At 34.8% G+C, this 20,635-nt stretch overlaps 1 protein-coding gene and 2 long non-coding RNA genes across 3 annotated transcripts; 2 read left to right on the forward strand and 1 right to left on the reverse strand.

Moving 5' to 3' along the window:
- Window positions 1–11,327: 11,327 nt before the first annotated feature.
- On the forward strand, window positions 11,328–11,941 carry LOC125475843. Its single transcript, XR_007257235.1, has 3 exons — window positions 11,328–11,554; window positions 11,660–11,756; window positions 11,862–11,941. It is a non-coding gene; the product is annotated as an uncharacterized LOC125475843 (long non-coding RNA).
- Window positions 11,942–12,992: 1,051 nt separating this feature from the next.
- On the forward strand, window positions 12,993–13,677 carry LOC125475783. The gene is made up of 3 exons (XM_048581154.1): window positions 12,993–13,131; window positions 13,211–13,243; window positions 13,356–13,677. Exons 1-3 carry the CDS (start codon window positions 13,064–13,066, stop codon window positions 13,675–13,677), a joined length of 423 nt encoding a protein of 140 aa, XP_048437111.1. The 5' UTR covers window positions 12,993–13,063.
- A 1,722-nt stretch (window positions 13,678–15,399) lies between these two features.
- Window positions 15,400–18,738, reverse strand: LOC103967003. Its single transcript, XR_007257234.1, has 4 exons — window positions 18,200–18,738; window positions 17,626–17,692; window positions 16,429–17,287; window positions 15,400–15,703 (listed from the first exon to the last, which is right to left on the reverse strand). It is a non-coding gene; the product is annotated as an uncharacterized LOC103967003 (long non-coding RNA).
- Between the last annotated feature and the right edge of the window lie 1,897 nt (window positions 18,739–20,635).

The following is a 20,635-nucleotide window of genomic DNA, read 5'->3' on the forward strand; positions in this document are numbered from 1 at the left end:
CACATATCCTTAATTTCACAACAAAAACATATTTGTTAAACTAGCTTAAAACGAAGAAAGCTAACATGAGTCCAGGGGTGAAAGAACCTTGACGAATCCCTTCTTCTCATCACAGGTAAATTTCTACCCAATTCGGCTAATTTACGAGTTAATTAGTTTGTTAATTAATTTGATAATTTGGTGGTTGATAATCTGGGGGTTAATAATTTCGTTCTATGAATCTCATCTTCTTACCGTTGCTTCCTGCTTTAAATTTTTCGAATTCATTTCACCGTTTAGGTTTTTATTTCTGGGTTTTGATTTGTATTTCTACAATCTTTGAGGTTGTTTTTTTAGCTCTTAAGTTGTTTTTGTTGGTCGATCTGGGTACTTTTGCTGGGTTTTCGAACTGTTTTAAAGTTCTAGGGTTAGGGTTTTAAAAATTTGGGGCTTTTCTTGGCTTTGTTAAATTAGGTTGGGGAAAAGTCAGATTGTTTTGATCAAGCTCAGTTTTTCCCTTTGGGTGCGTCTCTTTCATTTCTCGAAGATTTTCTGAGGTATAAACTAAGTTCTTTTGTTAATTTTGTGTTGGAATTATTAATCTTTGCATACTAAATAATTTAGAAATTTTTAATAAAATCTCTCTTCTTGCTCAATTTGAGAGTTTACTTGAAGAGATTGACTGATGATGTGTATGTCGTGGAACTGTAGAGGCCTTGGTAGACCAGAATTTATAAGTAATTGTACTTTTCTTTGTACTACCTTTAATTTGGACCTTTTTGTTTAATGAAAACTAAGATGGATGTGGATAAGGTCCAAGGAAACTTTTATGGAAGTTTTTTGATAAATTTTGTAGTTGTAGCCCTATTGGTAGGGTTAGGGGATTATGCTTGTTCTGAAATTCTTGTAAGGTGGATGTTAATGTTATCACTTCCTCTTCTATTTTTTTTTTTTACACTGTGTGGTTATTGATCTTTCTTCAAATGTTGAACATTACTTCACTTTTGTTTATGCATACCCACAAAACACTTACAATCAGGGTTGTGGGAGGGCATTTTATTCCTTGATCCTAAAGTTAAACCGTGGTGTTTAATGGGATATTTTAACAACATTATGGACATTTCTGAAAAGAAAGGGGGTTGCCAAGTCACTACAACTTTTATGAACAAATTCCTCCACTTCCTTTAATGCTTCTGGGGTGCCTTTTACTTGGTGTAATAATCAGGAAGGTAGTAATAGAATTTATGAACGACTTGATAGTCCCTTGGCTAATTCGTATTGGTTAAATGAAAATCCTAATTATAGTCTTCATAATTATCCTATTTTTGGGTCTAACCATGGACCGATACTTTTAACTTTTAATTCAACAGGCATTAGTAGTAAACATAACCATTCCTTCAAATTTGAAGCTGTGTGGTTGTTACATCCTGATTTCAAGGAGTTTGTGAATGATGCTTGGAAGTGTAATGGTGTTTTCAGTCCTATGAATAATTTTTGAGCTTGCGCAAATACATTTAAGTACTTAGTAAAGAATTGGAATAAGACTACTTTTGGTAATTTGAAAGTTCGCAAGGAATGCATCCTTGGTGAACTGGCTGTGATCCAAGAGACCATTATGAGAAACTAAAATGTTGATGCTGAATTGGAACTTGAAACTAAGATAAGTGAAGAACTGAGTTTGAGACTAAGGTAGGAGGAAATTATGTGGGCACAAAAAGCTAAAGTCAATTGGCTTCAATTAGGTGATAAGAACACTAGGTTTTTTTTCAAACGGTAGCAACAAGTCGGAAGAAAAGAAACGAAATTAAGAGGATAAAGGATAATAATGGGTTTGGTGGAATGTGGGTGAAGGACTTGAACAAGTTTTTGTGCAAGACGTTAAACTGCGTTTTTCTTGTGATTGTCCTCCTTCACCCGTGGATATTTCTTCTTGTGCTAATATTATTACCCTTTGCATTGATAATAGTCGAAATGAGATGCTTCTTAAACTTGTGGAGGACATTGAGATTTAGAAGGCAGTGAAAAACATTGGTGCCCCAAAGGCATCAGGGCTTCATGGTATTAATGCAAGCTTCTACAATGAATGATGGGATACCATTAAAGATTTAGTTAGTGCAATGGAGCCAATTATTTAGAGACAGAATAGTCTCTTGCTTGATATTAGACACCATCTCAATTATTCATATCCCGGTTGGGGCCCAAAAATGTCACACACCAATCCAACCAAGTCTCAAGGCCCAATTGTCATGCAAAGCCTACATTCAAGCCTAAATACATGCCAAGGCATGGGATCGACGAGGAATATATTTACAAACATGCCATGCCACGGTGATTAAGCTGGATATTCAACCCATGCTCAAGCCTCTTCATCATGCCATGCTTCCTTAGCTACAATTCATGCTAAGCCTAAGTCACATATTCAGGGCTTGCCAAGTGGATTGTGATGTGGATGGTTACAGTAGGCTGTTGGGCCTATGTGAATTTTGGGTCATGGAAGACTTTGGGCTATTTGGGAGCCTAAAGATCCAAGCCTATACCATTTGTATTTCATGCAGGCATCATTGAGAGAGAACTAGCCTAGCTTATCCCTTTCCCTAGCAAGCCAACCCCCTTGTTTAGGATTAAACTAGATTCTTGCATTAAATGCACGTTAAGCCCAGCAAGTTAGGCATTTAATGCTGACTTTCCCTTCCCAGCCTACATAGACAGCCAACGCACAAGAGCTATGAAGTGCACTACCAGATTTAGCGTCTGCAGAAGGCAGCCCTAAGAAAGTCGTGCCTTAGGAAGTAGCAATCTGTAGGTCTCAACAGTGCAGCTAGTTTACACAAAAATGGGAATAATAAGATAACTAGGGAGAAAGGGGGGAAGACCAAGCCACAAAGGGATATTCCTTTGAAACCTAGAGAAGAAGCCTTCACTTACATAAGCAGGGAGAGAAGCCATTAGAAGAGGTAGAACACACAGAAGAACACAGTGAATGAGATAGAGAAAACACAGTGAAAAAGAACCACCCATGAAAAAGCCCAGAAAGTTCTACTTAGCCTAGAAGTATACTCCAAGCCCCAAGCATCACCATCCATGCAACCTTAGTAATTTCCATAGCTTTGCATCAAACATCCCAGCCATTAGAAACCTTACTAGCACCTTAGGAAAGGCCAGATTATCCAGCAAAGAATGCCATGCGACCATGCAAATCCCTTCTCTGATAATCTTCTAGCTTCCACACAACGCTTCACTTGAGAAAGTCATTATCTTGATCTTTCATGCTATCTTCGAGCCGTTGATGTTACTGAAGTATTTCCTAAGACAAGCTATCTCTTTCGAGATATCTTAGGACTTGTCACGAATCCGCACTAAAGGAGACAAGAGGACGTTCTCAAAGCCCAAACCCGCTTCAACCTAAAAGCCCCCTGACAGTCCCCTGTCGAATATGTGAAAGAATCCTGAAGCAATCATCTTTGTTGCCGTCATCAAAGTCATTGTCTCATGCAGGTCATGAAGGTCAAAGATCTCTAAAACCTTCTTCTTCACGTTCGCCTTAGAGGCAGACGAACTAGGTTGCTCATGTAAAAAGCCTGGAGTTGTAGGAGTTAGGAGAGATGACCCTGCATCAGGAGGTTTTTTGAACAAGATTCTTTTATCATGAAAGAAAGCTGTTTTTAGGATTTCTAAGCGAAACTCATCCCATCATTGAACATAAACTCGCATCTTTAACTGTGGAATATAATTCCATACTTCTTCATCATCTTTGTCAAAATTGTAGGTCCATTTCAAGATCCAGAGAAGTTAAGAACCATAAAAACAATTTCTTCTTATTAGGATAATTTAAATTGGTTTTTCGGAACTTCGTGAACAAGCTGAGGAAGATAACTTTTATTTGGTACTCATATAATAAACGAATTTCTAAATAAATTAGGTAACTCTTTCTAAATTCTAAGGCAAAACTAAACAAACGAAGTATGGGACTATCAGATATTTTGAAAGCATAGAACAAGAGAGCATGCTTTTTGATAATCCCAAAAATTATAACTTTTAGGCTTCATATCAAGACTTGAGCATGGGCAAATTGAATAAGGGCCATTTCCCCATTCTTCTAAAGTGATCACTTTCAAGATCCGGAATTTAGAAACTGCTATCATATTATTGGATTTGCTCCTATACATATGCACCATTTCAACTAACTCTGTTTCAATTAGAAGCTTCTCCTACTAGTGTCTTGGTTTAAGGTAAGGTCTCACATGTTCTCTATGATACTTTTCAGCAACTTGCCTATGAGTTTTCAGGCAATCCTCACCCTCTATGCACATTAAAGGAACAACAATCGTCCATAGGAATGGATTTTCTATCAATGCCTTTTCTCTTCCTTTGTTAGAAGGGAAATCAGATGACAAAAGATTTGAATTGTTCTGGGAAGAAGAACTAGCAGTGCTAATAGAAGTGGATCCTTTCTTAACAGAGACGAGTGCTTGGTTCTTCTTTTTCAAGCTTTCCCTACAAAAAATCATGAGTTAAGAAATCAGGCAAAGAGTTAGTTTCACCCTTTATATATTCAATATTAAAATCAAAAACAGATAAAATGCCTTGCCATCTACAAAAATTTGCTTACGGGCCAGATTTTTAACATTCTTAAATAAAATATCCTTGGCAGCCTTACAATCCACCCTAATAAGAAAAACGTTTATTAAGAAGGTCACTTTCAAATATGGTGACCATATGAACTATTGATAAAAGTTCCTTTTTTTCCAAATGGATTAATTTTTCTGGGCCGATTTCCCTACGCCTGAAGTAAAACAAACTAATAGTTCTTTTCCTTCTTGAATCCTTTGTTTCAAGACTCCACCATACCCATCAGTTTCAACTATCTTAATAGCTTATGGGTTGGCTAGTGTTAGGCATGGTAATTCTTTGACTTGTCTCTTCAAAAGTCTTACAGCCTGTGCATGTTCTTCTGTGCATGGAACATGAGTTTTCTTCAACCTTTGATACACCGGTTTACTATCTTTTGCGAGATTCTTATAAAAGTCGCTAATGTTTCTAAGACTTCCCAAGAATCTTTGCAGTTGTTTTCTATCTAGGATTTTATCTGGAAATTTATCAGCAAACTTGATGGCTTGATCAATGGGTAAATTATTCCTTTGTGAATGTTATGACCCAAAAATCGGACACTTATTTGGAAGAGTTCCATCTTACGGGCAGAAGTCTCCAATCGTGCAGACTTTGCGACTTTCAAGAAAATGTTAAGATGTTTAAAGTGTCGTTTTAACAAGTTAGAATAAATCACAACATCATCAATATACACAATTGTGAAAGTAAGTAGTATAGGGATTAAATATATCATTCATAATATTTTGAATTTCAGAAGGATGATTCTTTAATCCAAAATGCATGACGTTCTACTCGTAATGTCCGAATGGTACATTAAAAGCTGTTTTATACATATCCTTCTCTGCAATTGAATCTGCCAATAACTAGATTTCATATCTAATTTTGAAAAGATAACAGCTAGCCTATCTAACAAATTCTTCTTATTTGGGATGGGATACCTTTATCCATCGAAGAGCTTTATTTAAAGTTTTGTGATTAATAACTAACCTAGGAGCTTCTTTTTATAGTTCAGCCACATTTTCCGTGTAGAAGGTTGATCAACTCCACAGTGAATAGCTCTTGCGAATCCAATTCTTTTAAAGAAGTTTGGTTATTTACTTCTTACAGATTTTGATTAGCCTACTACTCATCTGAATGGGTCGAGCCTTTGTTGGAATCTTCTTTTCATCAAAATCAGGCTCATAAGATTACTCAACAATGTGCCTTTTGCAATACCAAAAAGCACTAGGAATTTCTGTACAAACTTGTTTTCTAAATTCCTTTTGGTTTGGACTTAACCTTTTCTTTTACCATTTTAGTAGTAAGTTGCTTTGCAGTTCTTTTAAAGTGCACTTCCTCTTTGAGAACAAAGAAAATTTTCTTTATTGTTAATTTATTCTTCTATGGAATTAACATACTAAATTTGAGGTTCCCTTGAGAATCTAAAAACAACCTTAACACCATCAATTTCAAATTCTATTGTTTTTTCAGAAACCATAAATGGGTAAAACAAGTTAATAAAAGGGGCTCTTAATATTACTTGATGACTTAAACCTCGTACCCTGATAAAAGGGGTTTCGAAACACAGTTCATCTTGGATCATCGTTGTATTTGAGACTTTATACTGAATCTTCATTGGTTGGTCAGTTGCAGTTTTAAGACCTGAGAGGTATTCGAGAAATACTTAATGGGGATAACTACTTTATTAACACAATTAAGGTCTGCTTCAGAATCTATTCGTGTTTCGATTGAAACTTGAAATGTTTGTTAATAACAAAAGTAATAGGAGACCATTTTATGAGCTATTACCCTATCAATTTCATTAACAAATTTTAAAGTAGAACCCCCCCAACACATCTTGAGGACTGGTTCTTTCTTTCTTTCGGTAAAGTCTCCCATCATTTTTTTGAATCTCAGTTTCAGTTTCTTTTTTGCTCGAAGTATCACCACTCTTGTCTTTAGTTCTTTTAATTCCTTTTTGTTAGCATTTTATTTCAAAATGCAAACCACTAAGAGTAGGTTCTCTTTTATTATTGCTTTCAGCTATCCTATTAGCTATGGTCTTGAACCTATAAACATTGAGTGGTTGTTTCTCGAAAGTTTTCTTATGGTTTTTCACTAACCATATCTAAGTATTTTTCTAGAGTTTCTCTTTTTGTGAGAGGATCTTCTATTTTATCTATTAAGTCTAGAACGAGACTTTCTCCTTTTGTTATTATGCAAAGCTTTGAATTGCAATGGCAATCTTCGTCTGAGTCGGAATAAATTGACTCAAATAATTTTGCATTTTTAAGAGTACTATTTCATTGTCACTTTCCTCTGAATCAGAAGAGCTAAGCATTAACTGACACAATTACCGCTTTAATACTTCGTATAGATTAAGATTATCGCTTTAAACCTTCGTTTGGATTAAGATTATTAATCATATCCTTCAGTTTACACTCATTCTGCATGTGTCCAACTTTTCCGCACTTATAGCACACAAGAGGTTTTTCCTTACTACTATTTCCTTTCTTTTTAGGAATAACTAGTAATATGCCCGCGCGATGCTGCGGGACTTGAATGCACCAACCTTAACTACATGAATAAGACACATTTAACCTGAAAAACATTCAACATAATCATGAACGAACAAAAAGGATAGATTTAGCAAAATTACAAAAAGCATTGTAAACGTAGATCCAGGAAATTATAAAAATCCATTCAGCCAAGAGACAATATAATAGTTGTGGGAAGGTGAGTATGCAACCAAGAATCTAAGATATACTTTGCAATTCCATTATAATTTCACACAAAAAAATAAAGATCAAATTTTGATTGAAACATCAAACAAAACAATCTCATCTGTTACAGATTGGACCAACTAAATAAAGAATATATCAATATGATTTTCAACCTAACTATAAAAAAGAGCTTTATAACAGCGCAATCAACATTATTTGAACTCAACTAAAAAGAAACTTATTGCATGTTATAAATTCTATAGGTAATTTGATTTTGCAGATTAAAAAGAGTCGAAGAATATTGGAAATTACTAAACCCCATCACAACAAACCCATACCCATACCTCCTTTACTTGTTCCCTTCAACCCTTGCAGAAAATCCTCCCATCTTTCTCACCCTTGTCCTATCTCTTTGTCTGTGCAAATCGCAGAAAACAAATTATATATATACTAAACGTCTAACTTTTCAGTTAATTCCCTTTGTGTCCTTTTTACTGTTCATTTGCCAGTATTTTTCCAATTTTGCCCTTCAGTTGCTCTTCAAGTCTTGCTTTTTTGGTCTTTTACACAGTACAATGACGAGTTTGGCCCTCGAGGTGCCATGTTTCACATGTGTTGGTATCCTGTGTATCTTTTTTTTCATTTAGACTCCCTCCTCGATTCCAGCGTTTTTTTCTTACCTAATTCACACCTGGCAGCAATGATGCATGCCTTTCCACTAAAAAATCATTAAAAAAACAAAAATCTGGAACATGCCAAAAAAAAAAGAATAGAAAAAGGGAAAAAGAAAGAGAGAGAAACAAAAGATGAGCATGGATTATGAGAGAGGGCGTCTGTCACCAGAAAAAAATAATTAAAAACACAATATCATGCATCTGGAACAGTTCCCCATCACTGTTCATCACATCTTTCCTTTCTTCCGCACATCGTTTCTCGCAATCCCTCCAATTTTTGCCCACACGTACCTGTGCCCTTTCCTATTGCTTTGCTGTCAAACGGAGAGCAAAATGGGACGCGTGGGTAAGCTGCTTCTTCCCTCTTTCTCTTCGACTCGGTGTTCATCCTTTCCACCGCTTCAACTGGCTGCAGGCTCCATCAAACCCTAGAATCGTTTTGCTTTTTTGGGCACCCTCCTTTTTCTCCCTGCTCCTTGCTTTGTCCAACCTAGAATCCTCCTCCTTTCCCTGAAAGACAAATTATATTATATTATTTATTCTATATATACTAAAAGCCGGTGGATTGGCACTGTTCATTAACAGTGCCCACCCGGTTTTGTCCCTTGCTTGCTGAGCAATTTTTTGCCCTTTTTTGGAATTGTGCAGTGAGTTGGCCATTTTGCCCTTTCCCCTTTCTGGTGCCGTTGCAATGTGCTTTTTTCCATTTCGCACAGTGATTCATCGGGTTTGCCCATTCTATCCACCTGTCCATCATTTGTGGGTCTTTGTAATTTTTTATATTTTTTTGGTGCCACAAACCATGTGCCGGGTTTAACTTCTGACAATTTTACTGTGTATTAACAGTAATATGTTAGATAATAAATGAGATAATAAATGAGAAGACCCATTCTTGAAAAGACAGAGGACAGGATACCACAAAAGACAGATGCCACAGTTATGTAAAATGATAAAGATATTGGTTAGAGAGAAAAAAAAAATTGATTAAAAAATATGAAAAACTGGTTTGGTGTGTTTGGCTTTTGTTTTCTAATATTTTTTTAGCATACTAAGAAAATTGATGGACAACCGTTCCCTTCCATTTAAGAAAAAGACAGAAATCAGGGATGCCATTGCAGTTGCGTGGTGGTAGTAACGAAGGCTCATTCCTCGAAAAAGGGCTAATAAATGCAAAGTCACAGAAATATATATATATATATATATATATATATATATATATAAGAAAAGATAGTTTAATATGAAAGTGTGAGTCTAATAAATGCAAAGTCGCAAATATATATATATATATATATATATATATATATATATATATAAGAGAAGATAGTCTAATCTGAAAGTGTGAGGTCATAATGTGAAGTGCAAGGAAAAAAAAAATTACATATATATATACTGCGCGGGCAGACACGTGTTGATCATCTCTTGCATTCGGCTTTTCAGCTTTTCTTTTCTAATTTTTTTTTCTTTCCCGCACGTTTGCTCTCTCATTTGTCCTTGCTGCCAGCGCATATCTCATTCCTCCGTCTCTGGTCTTTTTCTTTTTTTTTTTTTTTTTTTTTTTTTGGCGTTTTGTTCTGCTTTTTCAGTAGATGCTGTCCACGTGTTGATCATCAGCAGTATTTCTGTTCAGAGGATTTTTACTCTTTTTGTTTCGTTTTCACTCCTTTCTTTGTTTACTTTTTCCTTTCGTTTTTTTGCTTCTCTCTCGCCTCTTTTTGTTTTGTTTTCAGTTTTCTGTCTTCATCTTCTTATCCTTGCTCTAGCGCTTCGCACACCGCCTTCTTGGCATTTCAAGTCTTGTTGTTTTCTGGTTAGTTGTGTCTTTTTTGTTGCCTTATTTTTTTGTTAATTTTGTATTTAGATTTACGTCTTTTGTTTAAATTTGGGTTTAGTTGATTTTGAAGGTTTCCAATTGGTTGCCCTTTTTTGTTTTTAATTTTGTTTTTAGAGTTAGGTTTTTTGTTTGAATTTGGGTTTACCGATTTTGAAGGTTTAGAGCTAACTATTTCCTTTCGATTTTTTATGGGGGTGAGACTTATAGAATAGTAGGGTTTTTCTTTCTGTGTTGGGATTCTAAGTATGACTCTGTCATTTTCTGTGTTGACATTCTAAGTATGACTGTGTCGTTTGATTCTCATTTTATTTTTAGCAAACACAAAATGGCAAGCTCTTGAAGCCAATGAAACCTCTATTCACCCTTCGTGCAGATACCTTTGACTTAGAAGCATGCAACTTCCATCTCAAAATCTTTATACATATTATGCACAATCACGTTATACGTACTGATACATACAAGTAAATCAGGTTACACCAACAATTAGCTACATAGTATTACATGACAAGATTATTAAAATTAATTCCCACCAACCATATGTATGCATAAGGAATTCTTTGAATTTATAAGGTCATCATTTGCAAACTGATGCACTCAACCAGTGTCAGACTGTCTTTCCTGTGTGCTGGGAAGATTGTCTGGACATAAATGACTAAATTAAAACCAATTCTTGACTGATTCGTCTTAGGAATCTGTTCAGGTGTGGGTTTTAGATCTTTTTTTTTTAATTGAATTCTAACTTTATAGGTTCTCTATTCTAATTGTTATTACTTTTGGTTATTAATTAAGCTGTTAAATTTTTCCTCCCAAACATGGATGGACAAATAACAAATGATTTCAGTTTTCCTTTCAGTGTTTTTTTATGCTTTTGGATAAATTTGTGGCATATTATGTAAATTTCATTGTTGCAGGATAAATGGAAAACACACAGCCAACTCCTATTCATCAGTTAAAACCATACACGAAAGCAAAAAAAATCAAAATCCGAATATGCAAGATATGGAAATCGACAATCCCAGGCACTGTTCAAAAATATACAGCTTTGAACTGTATATTAGTTGATGAAATGGTGAGATTATTGATTCATTATTTTAATCAAAGACGGTAATACTAATAATTAACTGGCCAGAAAATATTTTTCTACCCCTATTTTTTAGATGTTGGGGAATAAAATTTAAGTATGCCGTGTTACACAAAATGAACAGATCAGTGTTTTCTTACCTTTTTTTATGAATTTTTTTATTTTCTTACCTTTTTTTCATGGTGTTACATTTTTTTTCTTAAATTTTTTGGCATTCATACATTTCTTTTCAAGTGTTGATTAAAATAATTTAACTATTTTCAATAATTCTTTTTCCTCATGCTAACAATTTGATAAGTGTGTTGTTCTTTGTGTTATTGATGGTATAATCTATATTTTTATTTATTTTTTAATTACTTTTGTAACTTTTTTTCCTTCTCTGTCTTGGCATGAAAAATTGTGAAGCAAGATGCCATTGAGGCGACCACATTAAATGTTGAGTATAATGTTATGGTTGCGAAGATTGAAGCTGGTGGATGCTATGAAATCATTGATTTCCGTACCAGTAAAATCAGGGGACAATACAAAGTAGTCCCGCATGAAACTCAAGTTTTGTTTAATGCGGTAACAAAATTTAAAAAATTGGCCAGTGTGTTTCCACCCATCCCTCGCCATCGGTTCTTTCTACAAGATTACAACACACTTTACCCTCGCTTGGACAGGGTTGACATCCTTACAGGTACTGTTAACATGTCTATGCATATAAATCCATTCAAACGCGTTGGTATTTATTTTCTAAAGTAGTATTTAACAATGTGCTTATATTTATGTTTTAAATTATAAGATGTTATCGGTTGTATAAGAGCCGTACAGTCCTTGGAAGAAAAACAGATTAATCAGAGGGTTGCATACAAATGTGATGTGCACATTCAGAATATAAGGTCATTTTTCACCTTTTATTGTTATTAGCCTAAATTGTCTTCTGTCTTTGTTCCTTTGCTGTTGTAAAAATTTAAATTTTTACTTGCGAGTTTTTTGATCTACAGAAAAGAAGAACTCACGGTTACGTTATGGGCAGACATTGGTGAAGCTTTTTCTTCTTTGTCAATAGAGGCATTTTCGCTGCCAGTCGTGGTTGTTTTCACAAGTTTAAAAGTCAGACGCTACCTAGGTATTTCATTTAATTTAAAATTAATCTTTTGCATCCTTATTTTGTTCTCTGTCTATACTAAGTCATTTAAATTCTTTTGGTGTTTAACCATTGTTGGATTTTATTATATTTATTTGTTACAATTAGTCATTCTACATTGCCACCCTTTCTAACCAGTCAATTTGCAGCTATCTGAATATATTGGTGCTCAATGATTGTTGTTTGTCATACTTCTACTTATTTTCTACTTTCTCCAGTTTTATATATTTAGTTGATTAAGCTATTGATAGTCTCGACTGACAATTACAAAATAACTAAAACTATATTCTCAATCGAACACTCACTTAGGAATCCACTGCATGTCCCAATTAATTTTGTTATCAGTTTATTAAAATTTTCACAAAAAATATCATCTGTATGCCATGCGTACCCTTTTTTTTTTTTTTTTAATTACTTTTTGTGATACAATGATGCAGCTATTAAAACAAATTTTAAACTGTATCCGTCATGATTTGTGTTTCATCACCTTTTTTCTGCCATGATTTCAATGTGCAGGAAAGATTGTCTTAAACAGTACCGGTTCATCACTTTTTTTCATTGATCCAGACATCCCGAAAGTGAATTCCTACAAGTCAGTGTAAGTATATTTCTAATTTTTGGAACAAAAGAATGATATATCTATTATTCTTGAATGAAAACATATGCTATTTCTATATTGTTCAAACAATGTGATCTTTTCAATCATGCAGGTTTTCCAACTGCAAAGAATTTCCAAAAATATTGCCTCCGTCTTCAGACCAGGCAAATGAAGCTAAACTTCTACAGACTGCGAAAAAAGTTACAATTAATGAATTGGCTTTCTTGGATCCAGATTTGTACAAGGTTTAAAACTTGATTATCCCTTTTAATGTTCCCTTAAAATTTTGCAACTGTGATTTCACACATTCAATAAAAAGAATGCATATGATTGTTGTCAGTTTCACACATATATGACAAAATATATTACAAGATGAGACATTTCTATGTAAAGCATCTGTGAAGCATTTTGACACACGTTACGATTGGTGGTATAGTGCCTGCCCCATTTGTGTAAAACAAATGCATAAGGACCCAACAACTGCACAGCTAATTTGTCAAAAACACCCAAATCAAATTCCAACACCTTGGTAATATTTAACATGTTGTGCTGCAATTTTGTTACTATGTATACCATGAGTTGAATTTTTTTTACTTTGCGCTTTTCAGTTTAGAATCAATTAATTTTTCGCTCTGTCAATGGTATGTAATTTTTCAATCTCACTATTGATATTTTTTTAAACACCTAAATTTCTCATGGTTGTTTTTGTTTTGGATATTTCATTGTGATCTTACATTAGGTTTTTAAATGTAGGTATAAGGTCAATCTGATACTCGAAGATGAAACCAATGAGATTGATGCTTTGATAATTGGAAAATGTGGTGAAAAACTTTTTGGCATGAGCTGCAAAGATTTGGTTCTGAATCAGACATTGGTGGACCATCAGCAATTACCAAATGAATTTCTTAGACTAATCGGGCAAAAGAAAGTTTTCCATCTGCGGTTTGGAAATAGAAGAAATAATATCAATCCAAGCAATGTCCTCATTCACAATGTAACCGACGATACAACCATGCAACCAGCAACTCCACTGCCTTTGCCAAGAGAAATCACAAGGTCTTCCACGACGGTTTAGTCTTCTACTTCAAGTGCTGAAACTACTGAACAATCGAATAAAAGGAAGAGGGAATCAATCAAGAGGACTCTTTTCACCAACAATGAGAAATGGAAGAAGTTTCAGAGGCGGATCCAAGGGAGTTTGATGAAGTTCCAACAAAGTTGCTCAAAACGAAATCGTCACCAACTAGCGGAAAACTTGGTACCACTCCTGAAAAAACCAACTAGGTTGCTATATTTTAAACATGGCTTCTTTTTTAGCTCTACATTTATTTTGATATATATTTAATATCCATCTAACTGTATTATTTTCTTTCTTTTCCCTAGCTTGCTTGCTTAAGGATGAACGATGCAGTGCCAAAACTCATCTCCGATACTGAAACGCAGTAACCGTTTTTTGTTAATATGTATCAAACAATATTGATAATATTTGGCTGCCATGTAAACATGCTGGTTCCACTTGAGAGGTAGATGCAAGTGGTAGAATCCAATCAATCACTTTATGTTTTTTTTTTTTTGTCTATCTGTAAAGAAATAGGTTTTAATCTTTTGTATCTAGATTGTACAAATTTAATATTTTATATATAAACCACTTCCAACATCTTTGTTTACGGTGATGTAAATATTCTGTGATCTACTTTTTACATGTCTTCAACATAGTGTTGCACAGAATTTCCACAACTACACTCATTCTGAACTCAATTTAGAGCAACATTCGATAAGCCTTTCTTTTACAATTAGTTTCATTTGTTTATATTTGAATCAACACCTTTTTAACAAATAATGATTCTTCCAACTGCTCATAAATTGATTCTTTTTTTTTCTTGCAACTTCGACCGTTCATCTATTGAAAATACCATACGTCAATCAGCGATGTGAACTTTTCTCAACATATGACCATCAAATCTTGGTATGTCTTTCATCATATTTGCTCCTTTACAATTCATAGAACTGTTATGTTTCTTTATATCCAATCCTTGCCGATAAACTAATTATTTGTTCAAAACTTGAACCATAAATGTAATAGGCTAAAATTGTTGTGACCATTTCTCTCTATACAATTCATAGAACTGTTATGTTTTTTTTCTGTGTTTCACCACTAAGATTCAAATTCGTATATTTCGGTGAGAAACAAACTTTTATCTATTTCTTGAGTTAGGCAGAGTTGTAAAAATAACTTTCTACATGCTATATGCTATTTAAAAACCCGCAGCATCGCGCGGGTAGCATTGCTAGTTCTAAACTAAATCCTTGAAATCCCTCGCCTAAATCCTCCAACATCTCTCTTGGACACCCCTTATCTCTGACTCTACAAACGCTAAACCAAATCTCCTAATCCTATTTTGGACCCCGCCTCATCTCTCTGCCAATCACACAAACAAAAACCCAAACCTAATCTGTCAAATCCCACCAAAACCTAATCCTTGAAATCCCACCCAAATCTAATCCCTGAAACCCCTTGTCTCAGACACCCAACACCTCTCTCCTTCAGATAAACCTAAACGAAGTGCCTCGTAGCATCAAATCGGCCTGCAACACCCTTAGGCGGGATTAAGACTACTTTTCATATTTTCATTTCGATGTACCAGCAAGGAAACGATAGTATATTCCAAATTTAGCAGTTTACTGAGAAATATAAATATTGTTTTCAAGGAATTAATATGATTGCAAATGTAATAGCTGCATACATAGTGAGGTATGACAAATGATGGAAGACGCACTAAAATTTGAGGTCCATAGGTTGAGAAGAGTCTGTAGCATTGATCCATATATGGATATCTTGCACAGATCTACAATTTAAGCTCCGAACAAAGTATCAACTTATTATCAATTGTGACATTCATTATTCCTAAGTTACAGAAGCTAATCTAAACAAAATTACCATAGTGAAGGAAAGAATTTTATTTGCTATAGAAAAATTATAGTTTTGATACCTTACAAAGGTAACTTGTTCAAAAAGATTGAAAGCCAGCAATTTTCAATCTTGAAATTCGATAGCATTCTTTGAAAAATAATGACCATCATCGATAGAAGTATTGTACCACCTAGAGGAAAGAAAAAACAATGAATTACTAAGATGTTCTCATACACAAAAAGAAAACACTTGAAACTAAATGAACAAAACATTCAAACATGGAAAGCACATCATGAGGGACAATCTATCGTTTTTGGCCAAGCGAGGAATGATTTATTGAGTACTGAGAGAGAAAAAAGTAATTCCACATTATTTTATGATACATGTTGGGTTAGTCTTGTATTTCACTTAATTTATGAAATCAACTACTGATATGGTTACAACCCTGCCAACATCACCCCTAGTATTGGGTGTCCATCTAATTTAACTTAAATTTCTCCTTCAATCTTGGATATACATAATGCTTCAATTTAAGTTTTACCACACAAAAAAATTGTGAGTCTAAATGGATTTTACAAATAGATGATAAAACTGCAACTTAGTAGAATTGAAAACAACAAAAATTGAATATTATTTACGATAAACTGACTTGCAAATTTAAATGCAAGAATGTAAATGAAGAGAATTTGCTTCATCGTGTTCAGCCAAGAAATAGTATGATTTGGTGACCCTTACCTTTAACTTATTCCAACGAATTGTACAACCAAAACAGAGGTACATAAGTCTCAGACAATGTTTATTATCCTTTTCCTGAAGTATTATAGATGAAGGGAGATGGCAAAAATAAAAAGCATAATCAGGCATATGAACAATGAAAATTAAACATAGCAGGTGAGCAATACCAGACATTCCTACCTTCAAGCAATCGGAGATTGTTTCAACCGATTGTGATTTTGGACCAAGCGTTCCCACGATCCTTGTCATTGCCGGAAAGAATGTCGGCAAGTTTAGAATTCATCAAAGTTAGTCACACATTCAAGTTCTTTCAAATCACTACGGTCACATATTCACCTAATAACCCATGAAAATTCAGAGAATATTTTGGAAACAATAATATCCTGTTTGATTGCTAAGTAAAGATTTCTCTAATAAGAAATATCACACCCTCCTGATCATCACATTTTCTCATAAACTAAACACATGATAAGAATTAAGATGCAAGAAGGAAATACAGATTCCATCCAAACCCACAAAGACAGAGAGTTGATTTATACTTGCTACAATTTAATTTTAAGAAATAGCCAAACATGTAGTACAAAGAGGAAATCCAGGCATTGTTTGTTTTCCATCCAATCCCTCGCTTTACCCTCCTGATTATCACATTTTCTTATAAACCAAACACATGATAAGAATTAAAATGCAAGAAGGAAATACAGATTCCATCCAAACCCACAAACAGAGAGAGTTGATTTATACTTGCTACGATTTAATTTTAAGAAACAGCCAAACAGGTAGTACAAAGAGGAAATCCAGGCATTGTTTGTTTTCCATCCAATCTCTCACTTTCTCGGGAAATCCAGGCTTAACCACAAAAAGAAAACTCATCAGAAACCCTAGACTATCCAAATTCAAACATGTAGGACAACACCAATCACAACTACAAATACTAACAACCGTGTAAAAGAAATATAAAAATAGTCATGTACCATATAAGAACAAACCTCACAATTGGTGTTAAGAACTATTTTTCCAAAGAGACCCATTACAATGCATTCTGAAAGAAAACAAAACATGAATAATATCAAGGAAACTACATTTTCTCAGCCAAGTAAAATCTATGGCAGGTGATGAACAAAATACAAAGTTCTCAGCTTTAATTGAATTATTATCAAATATTGAAGGAAATTAACTATCCAAAAATGTTTGCTCAAAATTAATTGATAATATGAATAATTTAATTACACAACATTTACAAAACCCAAAGTTCTTAGCTTAATTTGATCTTACCATTTAATTGGAAGAAATAAAAAAATTACACATATACGTTTGCACACAATTAATTGATGAAACAACCAATTAGGCAATCAAAAATTTCAGATGAAGAAATCATACCAATGGGTTTCCATTAATTTCGATATCGAAGTTTAACTTTGTGAGTCACTTGCTCCAAATCGTTCTTCTGCCAAAAACAGAAACAAACCCCCAAAATAAGGAGAGCTCTGTTGGTTCCCAAATATTAACAACCGTTTCACTTGTACCTTTCATTAAACAGGCGGTGATCGCTGCTACTAAGCAGGATTGAAGATTAAGCATCTCATTAATATAGGATTCAGAAGTCATCTTCCAGAAAAAAAGAAAAAGTATAAAACACGACTTAAATACTTAGGGATAGGCAATCAAACTAATGGTGCAGCGAAGACGATAAAACACGACCTACTACTCCCTCCCTCTCCTTCTGTTCAAAGGCGGCATGGCTCTCATTCACCAAACCCTCATCGAATGACAGCCACTTAGACCCATCCCAATCCATCCCAAACCCATAGGACAAAATTAACCTTCCTAACATAGCATCCTGACCGCTTCGGATCCAAAAACTTTTTGGGACAGAGAATGCACATGCATAAGTAAAATTCACAAATTTAGTGCATGCAAGCGTACATCAGTAAAGGGAGTCAGAGATTATTACATTTTACCTTGGGCCCGAGATCCTTAAGTCGTGCGCTCTCTGTTTTCTAAACGGACTTGAGTGTTGCAGTAGCGTCCTACAAAGAAATCACAAATACATTAAAGAAAATAAGCTTTGGTTCAGTACTTACTCACTTTTTGCAGACATGGGTTCCTCCTCAATTTTCGTCATCCTCCTCTTTCCACAATCTCTCTTTGTCTCTCTCCCTCTCTCTTTCCCTCTCTCTCTTTCTGCGTTCTTCCTTCTGTGCAAGCCCATACTCACCAACTCCCTCAATCAACTCTCTCTCTCCTTTCTCTGTCCGTGAATCCCTGTGCATCAATAATTTGAAAACCCAGTTCGATTTTTCGTTGCTTAGATGGAGAAAATTGAGGAATGAAAGAACAAATTAGGGTTAGGACTAAAGTTGAGAGAGATGGAGAGTTGGGAGAAAGGGAGAGTCTGAAAGAGAGTGAAAAAGAAAGGGTTAGAGAGAGGTTGAGTGTGACAGAGATGAGAGGAAAACTACCAATCCTTGAAATCTCTCTTTCTCTCACTGTCACTCTCACTTTCTCTCACTGTCGCCCTCTCACTTGCCCATGCCAGGATCGGCATGGCTTTGCCTGTGCCGAAGATAGAACGAAGTGATGGGCCAATGGACAAAGTTACCCTTCTAAGTTCTAATAATTACCCTACCAACACAGCCCAAACCTGATGGGTTTCTTGTAAATAAGGTGAAATGAAGGGGTAATCCGTCCTAAACCCTGTTGACAAAATTATCCTTCTAAGTTGTAATAATTACCCTTCAAACCCAGCCCAAATCTCATGGGTTTCTGGTAAATAAGATGAAATCAAAGGACAAACAATTGACTGTAGCAATGAACAATGCCAATTCCCCTGCAAATTTAGAATAGATAATTTTTTTTTTTTCTTTCTAAAAGTCCTGTAAAGCTTTCTTGGACGATAATCAACTTCTTCTCTTTTATAGGATTTTTTATAACCTTCTTCTTTTCTTTTTTTTTTTTTTTATTTTTTTAACAGAGGATTTTTTTAATGGGTTTGAAACCAAATTGTTCACAAAAATCAACTACTTATTTCTTTCCGAAAGCCCTTTGCTCTTCCAGTTGTTTCTTAAGCTTAATGTCGCTACAAGTGTTAAATCCTTCATCACAGATTCCACTGGTTAATTCACCATAAGTGTATCTATAAAAAGGTATGACGCCACCAAATTTGTTCATTACTCCATTTGCGTACCTTTTCGGCAAAGAGAGGAGGTAATTCAAAAAGAAACTCTTTCCAGAAATTTACATAACAATCAGGTCTGATGAAAACTTGGGCATAAAAAACATCTTTGTACCATCTAAAATGAGACAAAACTGGAAATTGAAGATTCATCAGAAGTTCTCTAGACTGATCTTGTTAGAGATCAGTAGTTCTAGCAAAATGGAGGGTAATGGTGTAGATCAGAATATTGACAGCATCTTCTTGTAAGACAGGCTCACCATTATTTTCTCCCACTATGCTTGTAGCTGAAAATTTTTGCTATCCCACCATCTTCTATGTTGTCCTATAAACCATGCGACTATGGCTTGAGTAGTTCCTCTATCAGTGTTGTTATTTAATCCATTGGCTGATGTGAACATCATCATATGTCTCATGGTATTGACTATTTGGTATTCAGTTTGCCCCATCGATGCTCCATTCAACAATTGATCTTCCATCGTATTAAACTCTTTCTCCCATATCATTTTCCTCAAACTGCAGATCGACTAGTGAGGGCCTAGGATAATAATTTTTTGTTGGGGCTGTTGTCTGAATATTTTTCCCAAATTTTATCTTATTGAGTCATGGTTCATAACTCGTTACGGTGAATTGTTCCTCTAAATCTGAGAGGTCAGCTTCACTAATTACTGAAACTTTAGGGTCTCGATTTTCATAGAATTTAATCTCTTGGCTAGGGCATCCACAAAATCATTTTCTTCAATCAAGGCTTTCCCTAACTTGTAATTTTTTAGGTCAGGAAGGTATGTTGGTTTAAACATGGCTTGCCTGAGTTTATTATCTATGTTCTTACTATCAAAGGAAGTACAGGCTGTCCTTTTCCAACTTGATGTTCTAGGTTTCCAATTCCTTGAATCGAGTAGTTCGTTTAGAAACTCCATTGTACAGGGCAGTGGTAGTCACTTGATATCTTGAGTTATTTCAGGCACTTCCTTATACGAAGAGGCAATGGGATAGGTGGTTCTCTTTTTATTTTCTTGAATTGCCTTTCTTGGTGGGTGAATTGCCCTTTCTTCTTTCCCTTCTCTAGTGGTATAAGTTCTAAACTGATTTTCAATGAAACTTATACAGTTAGCATATATAGGGAACTTCCATTTTTTGGCACACCATTTATACGAGGTAAAGAATCTTACGTTAATTTTTATTTTTTCTTTCATGAATCGAAGATGATCCTTT

The sequence above is a fragment of a genome, unplaced genomic scaffold (assembly GCF_019419815.1).
Source record: "Pyrus x bretschneideri cultivar Hongxiangsu unplaced genomic scaffold, Pyrus_bretschneideri_v1 Contig16, whole genome shotgun sequence".
NCBI lineage: Eukaryota > Viridiplantae > Streptophyta > Magnoliopsida > Rosales > Rosaceae > Pyrus > Pyrus x bretschneideri.

Coding starts and splice junctions, on each gene's coding strand:
- LOC125475783 (XM_048581154.1), top strand. CDS start 13,064: ATGCATAAGGACCCAACAACTGCACAGCTAATTTGTCAAAAACACCCA. Junction 13,132..13,210: donor AATCAAATTCCAACACCTTG/GTAATATTTAAC, acceptor TGCGCTTTTCAG/TTTAGAATCAATTAATTTTT. Junction 13,244..13,355: donor AATTTTTCGCTCTGTCAATG/GTATGTAATTTT, acceptor TTTTAAATGTAG/GTATAAGGTCAATCTGATAC.